Source organism: Leiobunum rupestre, chromosome 2, assembly GCF_980474605.1.
Source record: "Leiobunum rupestre chromosome 2, qqLeiRupe1.1.hap1, whole genome shotgun sequence".
Classification (NCBI taxonomy): domain Eukaryota; kingdom Metazoa; phylum Arthropoda; class Arachnida; order Opiliones; family Sclerosomatidae; genus Leiobunum; species Leiobunum rupestre.
In genome coordinates, this window is record NC_143385.1 from 23,668,553 (window position 1) to 23,682,720 (window position 14,168).

Below are 14,168 nucleotides of genomic sequence, written 5' to 3' on the forward strand. Positions count from 1 at the left end.
AATTTACGCTGAGTTTCTTTAAGTATTTTTTCAATCCGTATACCTATATTTACATATTGGAATTGTTACAAAAGGTTCTTTTAAACGTAACTTAGTACATTAATTTATTTTGGAAGTTCAAAACGTATTAAGAGCCCTTCAAAGTACTATAAAAGGATTTAATTTACAAACTAAATTAATATTTTCTTCAAACTTTTAATTCGTTATAATTTGAATTTAAATGAAAACATCATGGATTATAGGTGCGTAATCTACTATTAGACTGAACGGATTAAAAAATACTTAAAGTAAGTGGTTTTACTGATAAACTCTAAAGGAATTTAACTTTAAAGGGTATCTCAGATTATTGTTTTTAATTTTATTCAAGTTCAAAACGTATAAAGAGTCCTTCAAAGTACTTTAAACGGATTTTATTTACATACTAAATCCATATTTTTTTTCAAACTTAGAAGTTAGTTTGTATGAAATACTTACTAATACCTGAAAAATGGACTTTAGAGTGGATAAGATTTGTAAATATCATTTGAAACTAATAATTTTCACGCTTTATTTAATTCAAGCAATTACATTTTTAAAAATGAAAGCAGTTAAACAATATATCAAGGTATTACACTCAGGTAAAAAAAATTAGTTGCATTATGTTTTTATATTTCTTTTTTAATTACAGTGATGCTTAAAAGCAAACCTCAAATCTAGAAAACAAAGTTTTTTTTAACAAGGGATAAATTTATTTAAATAGATGCTTTGGTGACATCTAACGGCGGCAAGGGAAAATAGTAAACAAAATACTAAAAGTATCATGTGTTATTAAAATTTTAATTGCTATATTATATTTATGGTATGTACTTGAACCCATTATGGTATTTGAAATAGCTTAATATATGAAGAAAGTAAACATATTTCTTAAAGCATAGAAAGCGTTATTATTTTTATAATTTATTAATTAACTATTAATATGGTTACATTATTTACATAGGGTTCTTAGTTAAAAGATCCAAGTACCTTTAAAGCTCACCAATACATAAATGTAATATTTAGTTGCATAATCTTATCGGTATTTATATTATCAATAAACACAAAAATACAAAACCTGATACATTAAATTATGCATTTGAACTTTAAACAATATCTGCATTTGAAATTATATAGCATAAACACCCACAGCTTATAAATAAAATTACATCAAGGTTTTCAAATCAGTATTATCATTTAAAAGAATTAAATTATTTGCATTGTGTTTTATATTCTTCAATTGTGTTGAAATCCATACGGTAATAAGGATCAAAACGCGATAATATAAAAAGTTCTGCAAAACTAATCCTTTATCGAAAAGTCATCTTAGTATTGTTGCTATTACAGTATAAACAAAACAATAACCAAAACTAAATCCTATTCCCCATTTTTCTTATGGTGAAGGACGAGGTTTTTCTTGTAGCATTTACGGATGGAGGTTCAAAAGAAATCTGGAAAATTCGTTCGCTATGTCATTTTCTGGTTAGCTGTAGAACGAATAATCGTAATCTTATCATTTCAGGGTAATTAAAGCAAATTTAAGCTGAACCACACGATCTTCGCCCCGATAAACGAAGGTATGCTCTATCCAAATGCATACAGATGGAAATTAAATTTAAAAAAATTAGATACGCAGACAGAGTAATATAGGCACGCTGCATAAATTGTTTATAATATTTGATAAAAAGTACACTGGTTGTTTGCGAAAACATCTGCCACCTTTAATTACTATAAATATTATTTATTAAACAGATATTGAAAACATTATTATTTATTTTAATTTTCTATTCAGAACTGTTTTATATACAACTTACTTATCTCTTAATCATAGTTTCGTACCTTTGGAAAAATAATAAATATTGTAAATTTGTGCAGAAATTATCTCCAAATGGCTATGGACAGAATATTTTACCCGACGAGGAATTGTACACTAACTCATATACAAATTACGACGTTAAACCGAATCAAAATTTGTAAAATATTGTAAATATTTTAAGTCAATAAAGAAATTAAGAAATGTTTTAAAAAATAAGATATCTTCTATTTTCTACCTTTTATTTTCTACCTTTTATTTCTATAAATATTTCAATATTGATATTTATATATATTATTTTTATTTTTATTTTAAATCGCACAATTTTTACAGGACTTAAGCTAGTCAATGGTATACAACATTACAAAAAGTTCTAATGGTACTGATTCACGATGTCAATTATTCTAGATTTAGTTTCGAACTGAGAGACTGTTTAAATGGTTTATATGGTTTAAAGTAATATGACGGTTCAATTGTGATTTAAACAATGGACACGATTAAAGTTTACATTTATAGATTTTTGAAAGTAGAATTTTCTTATCAGGGAGATAAACACATTGACATAATCAAAGATAATAAAAACTTTCAGGGGAGCCCACCGCGCTCCGCTCAGACCCAACCGCGGATTACCCTAGAGTGCGGCGCGGAAAAAAAAACTTAAAACACAATTGAACCGTCATATTACTATAAACCATATAAACGTAGAAACCGAACGTTTACGCGTCATAGTGGAAGAGAGCATAGAACTTGAAAGATAAAGTGAAACACGCGAACTAGTTTAAACAGACTCTCAGTTCGAAACTAAATCTAGAATAATTTACATCGTGAATCAGTACCATTAGAACTTTTTGTAATGTTGTATACCATTGACTAGCTTAAGTCCTGTTAAAATTGTGCGATTTAATATTAAAATAAAAATAATATATATAAATATCAATATTGAAATATTTATAGAAATAAAAGGTAGAAAATAGAAGATATCTTATTTTTTAAAACATTTCTTAATTTCTTTATTGACTTAAAATATTTACAATATTTTACAAATTTTGATTCGGTTTAACGTCGTAATTTGTATATGAGTTAGTGTACAATTCCTCGTCGGGTAAAATATTCTGTCCATAGCCATTTGGAGATAATTTCTGCACAAATTTACAATATTTATAATTTTTCCAAAGGTACGAAACTATGATTAAGAGATAAGTAAGTTGTATATAAAACAGTTCTGAATAGAAAATTAAAATAAATAATAATGTTTTCAATATCTGTTTAATAAATAATATTTATAGTAATTAAAGGTGGCAGATGTTTTCGCAAACAACCAGTGTACTTTTTATCAAATATTATAAACAATTTATGCAGCGTGCCTATATTACTCTGTCTGCGTATCTAATTTTTTTAAATTTAATTTCCATCTGTATGCATTTGGATAGAGCATACCTTCGTTTATCGGGGCGAAGATCGTGTGGTACAGCTTAAATAGGCTTTAATTACCCTGAAATGATAAGATTACGATTATTCGTTCTACAGCTAAACAGAAAATGACATAGCGAACGAATTTTCCAGATTTCTTTTGAACCTCCATCCGTAAATGCTACAAGAAAAACCTCGTCCTTCACCATAAGAAAAATGGGGAATAGGATTTAGTTTTGGTTATTGTTTTGTTTATACTGTAATAGCAACAATACTAAGATGACTTTTCGATAAAGGATTAGTTTTGCAGAACTTTTTATATTATCGCGTTTTGATCCTTATTACCGTATGGATTTCAACACAATTGAAGAATATAAAACTCAATGCAAATAATTTAATTCTTTTAACTGATAATACTGATTTGAAAACCTAAATGTAATTTTATTTATAAGCTGTGGGTTTTTATGCTATATAATTTCAAATGCAGGTATTGTTTAAAGTACAAATGCAACTAAATATTACATTTATGTATTGGTGAGCTTTAAAGGTACTTGGATCTTTTTAACTAAGAACCCTATGTAAATAATGTAACCATATTAATAGTTAATTAATAAATTATAAAAATAATAACGCTTTCTATGCTTTAAGAAATATGTTTACTTTCTTCATATATTAAGCTATTTCAAATACCATAATGGGTTCAAGTACATACCATAAATATAATATAGCAATTAAAATTTTAATAACACATGATACTTTTAGTATTTTGTTTATTATTTTCCCTTGCCGCCGTTAGATGTCACCAAAGCATCTATTTAAATAAATTTATCCCTTGTTAAAAAAAACTTTGTTTTCTAGATTTGAGGTTTGCTTTTAAGCATCACTGTAATTAAGAAAGAAATATAAAAACATAATGCAACTAATTTTTTTTACCTGAGTGTAATACCTTGATATATTGTTTAACTTCTTTCATTTTTAAAAATGTAATTGCTTGACTTAAATAAAGCGTGAAAATTATTAGTTTCAAATGATATTTTCAAATCTTATCCACTCTAAAGTCCATTTTTCAGGTATTAGTAAGTATTTCATACAAACTAACTTCTAAGTTTGAAAAAAAATATGGATTTGGTATGTAAATAAAATCCGTTTAAAGTACTTTGAAGGACTCTTTATACGTTTTGAACTTGAATAAAATTAAAAACAATAATCTAAGATACCCTTTAAAGTTAAATTCTTTTAGAGTTTATAAGTAAAACCACTTACTTTAAGTATTTTTAATTCCGTTCAGTCTAATAGTAGATTACGCACCTATAATCCATGATGTTTTCATTTAAATTCAAATTATAACGAATTGAAAGTTTGAAGAAAATATTAATTGAGTTTGTAAAGAAATCCTTTTATAGTACTTTGAAGGGCTCATAATACGTTTTGAACTTCCAAAATAAATTAATGTACTAAGTAACGTTTAAAACAACCTTTTGTAACAATTCCAATATGTAAATATAGGTATAAGGATTGAAAAAATACTTAAAGAAACTCAGCGTAAATTAGAATGAAAATCGGCTCCGGTAACGGTTTGGCAAATTTTAATTCTAATCTCAGGTTACTGTTTTTTACAAGATGCAAGTGATTAGCGTTGTTATTAAGCTCCGAGGTATCCAAAATCAAAAAGCAGGCTTTAATTTTCTATTTTTGTTTGAAAATAACCAAAACTAAGCAGTTTTTTTTAAAAGAATCTCACAAATTATACTAACTTTTAACAAAATATCCCCAATTATAATAACTTTTAACCAGGGATAAAAATGAAACTATTCAAAATATCTTCAAAACTCAATTTTCGTAAATAGACAATAGTTTTAAAATTAAGTTGGCTTATGGCAAAAATTAGAATAATTTAGGAAATTCTGTTAAAAATTAGTAATTTTAATATTTTAATATTTTTATATTTTTATATTTTTATTTTATTTCATTTTATTTTATATTTTATTTCATTTCATATTTTATTTTATATTTTATTTTATTTCATATTTTATTTTATATTTTATTTTATATTTTATATAACAGGTCTTAAGCCAATCAATGACATACAATATTATCCCTTTACTTCTCTGCTCCCTTCCAACTATCTTGCAATATTTTCAATCCAATTGTATTTGGTTTTATATCTTTAACTTTATTTCTCAGTACAATTTCCCTTTGACAAGCTTCTTCTAACTTCAATTCCCACTTTTTTTCCATTTCGTCCAAATGCTCTTTTATTTCTTGCATATCTAACCACGTCCTATTATACTCTTTCACTATTTCACTAACTTCCTCGAATGAATGGAAATCCATATGACTATAAGTAACAGAACACAATAAATATAAAACGTCCAGCAATGTTAAAGTTAGGTCACCAGAAAGACCCTTTCCTCTTGTTGTTTCTATTTCAGTGGAAACGAAACTTGGACTTCAAGACGCCCGCGTCTTTTACGTTTATATGGATTATTCATGACGGTTCAATTATGATTTTATAAATGAACACGTATAGTAGGGAGCTGGATCGAGAGTGTGGGGATAAAAAAATTAATCTAGGTGAAAAAATTATTATAAATAAATACCGATTCAATATACGAACGAAACTTAATTATTAATTTAATTAAACTCATTTATAAATTTTATAAATTAACTTGAAATATCGTAAAGCCAATAAAAATAATATAAATTTCCTACAAATCACCCATTTTAGGGATAAAAATGAAACGATTCCAAATACGTACAACACTTAATTTTCATAAATAGACAATAGTTTTGAAATTTAGTTGGCTTATGATAAAAATTAGAATAATTTAGGAAATTCTGTTAAAAATTAGTACAATTGGGGAAAATTGGTTAAAAGTTGGTATAATTTGGAGACTTGTTAATGTTAAAAATATAGAATTAATTAGGATATACTTTTAAAATTGAAGAGATAGAAAGGCAATTACGAACGAGATGATGATTTAAAAAAAATTATATTTTTCAATGAACTCTAAAACGCTTCTATAGATGGCAGCCTTGTCTCAAAAATTTATTTTCCTTAAAAGGTGTTATACATTCGATAAGCAGTGACGAGAATTCCCGTCAATCAGAGTAATATTTTATCAGTATATCACAAATTTTTCTGAGTTTTCATCATCATACCAAGAAACAAGATCCCCAATGCAGAAAACTACGTGAAAACGCGCCGGTGTCGAAAAACGTGCTCATTCGCGGAAAAACTGCGCGGAAAACGCCCTTATACGGAAATATACGCGGTAAACGCACTCGTATGCGGGAAAGTTCCCGGAAAAACCGCCCACTACCCAATGCCACACGCGTCTTATATAACAGTTTACCTCTTTAAAGTATTGAATCACTCGACATAATAAAATGAAGTTTAAAAATATTTCCATTCTACGTCACTTTAACAACGAATATTCCATGACGTCAAAACACTCCATGTTTTAAATTCAAATTATCCGCGCCCCAATCCGCGCACGTTAACCGCGTCCCATATTCCATGACGTTAAAACACTCTTAAATTCAAATTAACCGCGCCTCCCGGGGAATCTGCGCACGCGCGCCGCCCAGGTTATCACTTTTTACATCATTTCATCTTATTCCGTATGATAAAACGTGATAAGATATACGTTCAAGTGTCTTTCGAGATAAGCGTAGATAAATAAACAAGTTGGGCCTGAACATAACATGTTGATATACGAAAAAACAAATCGTCGCGAGAAATATCATAAATACATTGACTTTTCGACGTTTTTACCCCCATTTCACCCCATAAATGCCGGATCTCGATCCCGAACCCAAACCCGAACCCGGGTTCGGAGCCTCGCCCTTACTTTCCTTCTACTCCTCTAAAATAAGAAATTTAAACAACGCACTTTAAAATAAAATAGCTTGAGTACAGGTTTTATATTTCTTTAACACCGCCGGAAAACGTCCAAAAACAATAAGCGCGTCCCTGTCGGGGTTAGATGTTCCCATGACATTGCTAGGTAATTGAAATTTATCGTGAAAAATCCAATTCCACCAATTATTAACAATTTTACACTGTAATATGACATGTTCATGAGTCTCACTTTCTTTTTTGCAAAAAGTACATAAAGAACTGGTTATTAAAGCCATTAGCATTAGACGGTGATTTAGAAATACTGCCCGATGTACCACTTGTAAATTGGAACTAATTAAAGAAACTGGCCACCACGAGTTCGTTAATTTCGTCCAATTGACTGCCTGCTGAGGACCTCCAAAAAACGGCGCCATTGCTCTTCGCCCGACGATTCGGTACACTGCGACAACAAAAGTGTTAAGTAAAAGTCCTTGACTGCCAGTCTGTCAAGTTCTTTTACATCATTACGTTGCGCTATAACAAGCGAATCCGCCTCCGAAAAGGCAACGGGTTCGTCCACATGCTCGTGAAAAACTCGCGATAGCCACCGCTCCGGAAGTTGGTCTTTTAATATAGTAAATACGCGCCGCAATGTAGCTTCACCCGATTTATCTCCGGAATCACACGATTCTATTATCGCGTCCATTCTTAAAAATCCTGGAATAACCTCGTAGCAAATGTCACGGAGGCGACTAAACCCTTTTGACTGAAAATATAACTTGTCCGTCGCCGTAACCTCTAATAAAGGAAAGGAAACATGAAAAAAGAGAGGCTCGTGAAAGGGATCAGGACACGGCACAATCGCATAGTCTGCGCTCTTGAGATACTTGTTCCACGCAATGTGCATCTCGCGAAAAAGCGGAGAAAGCCGAGCCAATAAACGACCGTCAAAGCGACAACGAAGAACGTCCTCAAATTGACCGCATTTACCGAAAAACCCTTTAAAAAGTAATAGACAATATCGCGAAGATAAAGCGGACTAGAGCACCCTAACACCCGGCACATATCTTTAAGACGAAATGCGAATGTCTGCAAACGAATATCTATGAGCCCGTAACCACCGGACCGCCGAGGTCGAAAAAGCGTGTCGTAGGAAACAGAATGAGCTCGCTCACCCCAAATAAAGTCCTTGATTATTCGCCGAAAACGAGCTTCGTACTCCTTAGGTATCGTGAGTGACCGAACTTTGTGCCATAACAACGATAAGGTGAGATTATTAACGATAACGACTTAACCGATCAAAGTTAAGGTCCGAATCTTCCAAATACGTAAAGTGGTCTGAAACTTCGCTGCCCGCGCGGACCAATTGAGTTCGTTTAGTTCGACCGCTGTGTGTCCTATAAAATCGTTTTTGTGGTAACGTCCTGACTCTGGGAGAGCAGATTAATAGAGCTTCATACGGCCGACTGAAAAACCAATATGGGGACTGACGGTGATTATATCTTAACTATTTGAGAAAACTAAACACAATTTACTTCAACTTAAACTTTTAATTTCAATTTCCATTCACTGCTCATCTGGAGCTTACAAATAAAAACAGTTCTCTCTTCTGGAGAGCTTCAACATGCACTGCCTCAATACAAATTTCACAGTGTCTCGCAAGCCTTGAACAATAGGGCAACAGTAACGGTCGACATTCCGTACTGCTGACGTAGAGAGGGTAGGGTCGAAACCTTTCCCATGAACGTGAAATAGCTCGAGGGAGAATACCGGCTTTGACAACGCTGGCCGCTAGAACTGCACAGTAATAAAAGTTGTCCAGCGAAATCGCCGATATTCTCTCTGTCGCTTCACTCGCTTACGCAGTCGAAAGTAAAATTCTCGGAAATGGTTAGGGGGACGTTAAATTAGGAAGTTTACAATGTTAAGGGAAAGTTGTTAAGTTAAATTTAATTTTAAGACATTTAATTATATTTTTATACACCATAATACCCTTTAATAAAAAAAACAAAACAAAGAAAACAAAAAATACATTGGGATATTCCACACTCCCCCGCGTAATACTTTGTATTACCAAGAACATTTTTTTTTACATAATTTTAATTTTATTTTCTATCAGTTATATCTAAAGGAAATAATAATTTCACCGTTCTAACGACCCTCTCCCAATAGCCACCCCACCAGCTTGCTCTTTCAACAATAAATCGCCACGAAATGCCTTTTGCACCATAGAACTTGCGCGCTTCTTCGTTATTAATGTTCTTCCATATCATTTGTAAATCTTTGTCGGCCCTTTGGAACGTACGGGCGTTATCGCTGTATATAATTTGTGGTATTCCTCGACGGGATATCATTCTTCTTAGTGCGAAAAGGAATTCACTTGTAGTTAGATAAGGTACAAGTTCTAGGTGTACCGCTCGTGTAACGGCACACGTGAACAAACAAATATATGATTTTTCTAACTTTTTCCAATTTTAACGAAGACGGGACCGACAAAGTCGACTCCTACCACGTGGGGTGGTCTCGCTTGTTCTATTCTTTCCTTCGGAAGGTTGGCCATCGGGGCCTCCGCTGCTTTGGCGCTAAATTTCTTGCATACTACACAATTTTTCAAGACTGATATGACCAGCTGACGTACGGCTGTAATCTAATATTTTTCTCTAATTTGAGTAACAGTGTTGTTGATCCCTGAATGATATAATTGCTCATGGGCTTGTCGCGCGATGAGTTCCGAAAAACGTTGGTCTTTCTTAACAATAATGGGATGTTTTAAGCTGTAGCTCATACTTGATTCTGAGAGACGTCCGCCGACGCAGATCAAACCCGCTTGATTTAATATGGGCTGAAGTGATGCGATTTTAGAATTTCTTGATACCGTCCCCTTTTCTTTTAATTCCGCTAATTCTTCCGGATAGTTAATTTTTTGAACGTCTTTGACCCATAAATTTTCGCATCTTGCCATTTCTTCGGTTGTAATTGCACCGGTTCTCCTATCAATTTTTCTAGCTCTGTCCGTAAAACGCAAAACTAAACTTGTTATTCTATAGGCTTTATTTATGTTACTATATCTTTGCAAATTTATTAATTGATCTATCCCCGCCTTTTCTTCGCATTCTACTTGAAGGACCGTTTTCCTTCTTTCGTCTTCTACTTCTTTGACCCTTTTAATCGCTGTTATATCGGGTGGCCAACTTGTTCGTTCTTCGGATAACCATGTGGGACCCTTAAACCATATTTGCTTTTTATGGATATCTTCAGCAGTCGTACCACGCGTAAGTAAATCCGCTGGGTTCTTGACGCCAGGGCAATGCGACCAAAGGCGTGGCTCCGTCAACTTCTTGATTTCTACGACTCTATTTCGTACGTAGGTTAAAAAGTTCATTTCTGGATCTTTTATCCACGACAGCGCTATTGTGGAATCAGTCCACATACGTACCCCCACATTTTCATCAAAGACATCTTTTACGTACTCTACCAATCGTGCTCCAAGAACGCAAGCCAGTAACTCCAATCTTGGGAGCGTTTGTCTTTTTAGGGGAGCAACTCGCGCTTTGGCCGCCACGAATGAAATTCCAATTCTATTTGCTGAAGTGACAAATCTTAAGTAAAGAACAGTTCCGTAAGCCTTCGCGCTCGAGTCGCAAAAACAATGCAATTTCTTTTCGACAATGTCTCCTTTTTTTACATCATAGTAACATCTTGATAAAGTCACGTTTCTAATTGTCGGAAGCTCTTTACACCATTGTTCAAATATTAATTCGGGCAATTTTTCATCCCAGTCTAATTTTCTCTTTGAGTTTTCTTCTTCCCATTCCCACAACGATTGAAATTGCATTTTAGCCCGGATGGTGTATGGCGTTAAGACACCATCCGGGTCAAATATTTGCGCTACTGCACTTAGCACATAGCGTTTAGTAGCTTTGACTCCCGTCAAAAATCCAATTAGGTTTTGTAAGTCAAAGGCGAAAAAATCTTCCACAGGCTTCCATAGAAGCCCCAAAACCCTTTGCTCTTCGGAATTCTCCTCGCATTCAAATTGGCCAACTGAACCTGCTTCCGCCGCTTGGTGACCCCACATTTGACGTAGCTCGTCCGAGTTTGTTTTCCATTTTCTCAATTTCATGTTCGCTTTTCTCATTACCAACGACGTCCCTTTTGAAAGTTCGAAAACGCTTTTAACATCGTCTTGTCCACTTCCGAAATCATCAACATAGAAATCTTTATTCAACGCAGCTACGGCTTCAGACTCAACGTCTTCCATGCTTTTAAGGTGAACTTTTATGGTGGCCACCAATAGAAAAGGGCTAGGAGACAATCCAAAGGGTACTCTACACATTTCGAGGATCTTAAATTGATTTTCCAGTAAATCTCCGTTTTTATCAAACTCGACCCAAAGGAATCTGACTGATTTTCTATCTTCCTCCTGTAATGAAACCTGCAGGAAGGCCTTTTCTATGTCGGCCATGACCGCAATACGACGTCTACGGAAACTCAAGATTAGAAATAACATGTCTGGATACAGATTGGGACCAACTGCCAACATTTTATTCAACGACGGCAACCCCCTAAGGCTGGCTGATCCGTCGAAGATGACGCGTAGTTTTGTGGTTGAGCTTTCCGCTCGTTTTACCGCTTGGTGCGGCATGAAATAAGTTCCCGCTATATTTGGGTCGCAATTCTTAACTTCTTTTACTATTCCTTGTTTTAATTGGTCTTCTATAATTTCCCTGTAATCTCGGAATAAAATTGGGTCATACTTAAATCTCCTTACTAACTCTTTCATTCTACCTGTAGCCAACGATAAATTGTTAGGGAGTTGCGTCTTGTCCGCCTTCCAAGGCAACTTCACCTGATAGCGACCGTCTTCAAATATAATATATTTTTGGAAATTTTCATAAAACTCGATCGCCGTTGGATCCATTTCTTTCTCGCCATTTATACCGATAGCTTCTGTTTCCCAAAAGGCGCGGAGGGTCTTTGAAATTTCTTGCTCTTCAACGCCAACTTTCATAACCGCTATTTGGTAGCCCCCAACATCTTGTCGAGCCCCATTTACGGGTCCCTGTATGGCCCATCCAAATTTGGTTTTCAAAGCTACCAAATTTCTTCCCAATGTTTCGATTCCTCTTTGGACTATTCCCCAATAATAATCTGAGCCAATTAATATATCTATGCTACTGCTACTTGGAGTTTCTCGAGTAGCTTCGTCCGCCAGTACTAAACCTTTATTTTTCATTATATTTTGCAATTCTTCACAATGAACCGAAGTATCCGCGTTACAGAGAAACGGTACCTCTATAGCGACAATTTCCACAACTTGCGTAGGGTCATAGAGACTCTGTAATTTAACTTTAACTCTTTTTCTTCTCACGTCGGAAGGGTTTTCATTTACAAAATTATGAATGGTGACAATTTTTTCCTCCGCGCTAGGTAGCTCTAAACGCCGGGAGACTTCTTCTTTTATGAACGAAGCTTGGCTTCCGCCGTCGAGAAGGCAACGTATTTTTACGCTTTTCTCTCCTCCGTCGGGGTTTTTCGCCATCGCCTGAGCGGTTTGTAAAAGTACCGTCCCCCCACAAGAAACGGGGGCGAACACCCCTACGACCGGTTCCTCCCTAGACGTTTCTCGGGCGTATTCTACCTCCTTTACTTTAGTTTCACAACCTTTTGGGTCCCTTTTTATTTTGTTGGTCTCGTTTTCTCGGCATATAGCCGCGTTATGCGCCTTTCGACATATTTTACACGTTCTAAAATTTGACGTGCAGGATCTCAAATCGTGTCCATAACGTAAGCAAATAAAGCATCGACCAGAATCCCTGACCAGCTTTTGTTTTTCTTCCAAGCTATAACTTCTACAGTTCGAAGTGTAATGGCCAGTTGCTTTGCAAAATATGCAATATATGTTTTTCGTAATGACGCTATTTTGTAGCGCCGCCGCGGAGATCTGTGGGACAGAGCGGGTATTTTCGACCCTCTGTCTTCCGAATTTCTCTTCTTGTCGGTGGCTGTTCCTATCTGAGGATTTTTCGCTTTCACGTTTGCCGCTTTTACTTAAATTCCCCAACAAATCGCATGTTTCTAAACTTTGAACGTCTTCTCGCAAAAACTCCATTAATTTATCTATGTCCCATTTGGGGGCGCCCTTTAGTGCTTTTGTGTATTCTTTCCTAATTTCTAGAGGTAAACAATCAATTATAGTGGGACACAAGAATGTACAATTTTCTTTCATATTCATCCCGAGGGATTTCAAACTCCTAATATTAACTTCGCATTTATCGTACAACCTGCGCAAGGCGACCACGTCCTCTGCATTTTCAACGGGTTCTAATTTCTTTAATATTCTCATATGTGCATGCGCTATTAACTCTTCATTACCATATCTACTAGTTAACAATTTTACAGCTTCGTCATAATTATCATCTGACGGTTTCATTCCCACCAGCATTTGTAACCCTTCTCCGCCTAAGTAAGATTTTAAATAACTGAATTTTTGTACCTTAGTGTATTTTGTTTTATTATGAACGATGGTTTCATAGTGACTCCAAAATCCAATCCACTCCGTTCGATCTCCGTTCAACTTCGCTAAGGACAGCTGGGGAAATCTTATGTCGTCCTTCTCGATGGTGATGACTTGTGGTGGCATAGAATTTTGTTGGCACGGTGGTTTCTCCGATAATGAGTTTAACTTCCGTTTAGCCTTGCTTACTAGTACTCCGATTTCCTCTTGATATTTCACCGACTCATTAATTTCTGCTGTTAGTTCTTTTTCGTCTTGAACCAATGCTAGCACTTTAATATCTATTTCCGTTAACGCCTCTTGCTTCTGATTTAATGTCACTACTTTACTTTCTATCGTGACCATTGTCGCTGTATCGTCAATCAACAAGTTCTCCAACGCCTTTCTAAGATTTGTAGCCATAGTCCGTATAGTTCCTCGAACATGTCTCAACTTTTTTAATTCCGCGGCATCCGACATTATTTTACTTTCCGACTTTTCAACTTAATTTTTTTAATCACCAACAGTCACAAATGTTTCTCGGGTCTTTTCCCGGGTTTCACGGCACCATATAAAATCGTTTTTGTCGTGAC

The 14,168-nt window shown here is 34.5% G+C and overlaps 1 protein-coding gene across 1 annotated transcript; it reads right to left on the reverse strand.

The window, feature by feature from the left end:
* Positions 1-9,726: 9,726 nt before the first annotated feature.
* Positions 9,727-13,998, reverse strand: LOC149956517 (uncharacterized). Its single transcript, XM_090166881.1, has one exon. It carries the CDS (start codon positions 13,996-13,998, stop codon positions 9,727-9,729), a length of 4,272 nt encoding a protein of 1,423 aa, XP_090023007.1.
* Positions 13,999-14,168: the final 170 nt, after the last annotated feature.

Coding starts and splice junctions, on each gene's coding strand:
- LOC149956517 (XM_090166881.1), bottom strand. CDS start 13,998: ATGGCTACAAATCTTAGAAAGGCGTTGGAGAACTTGTTGATTGACGAT.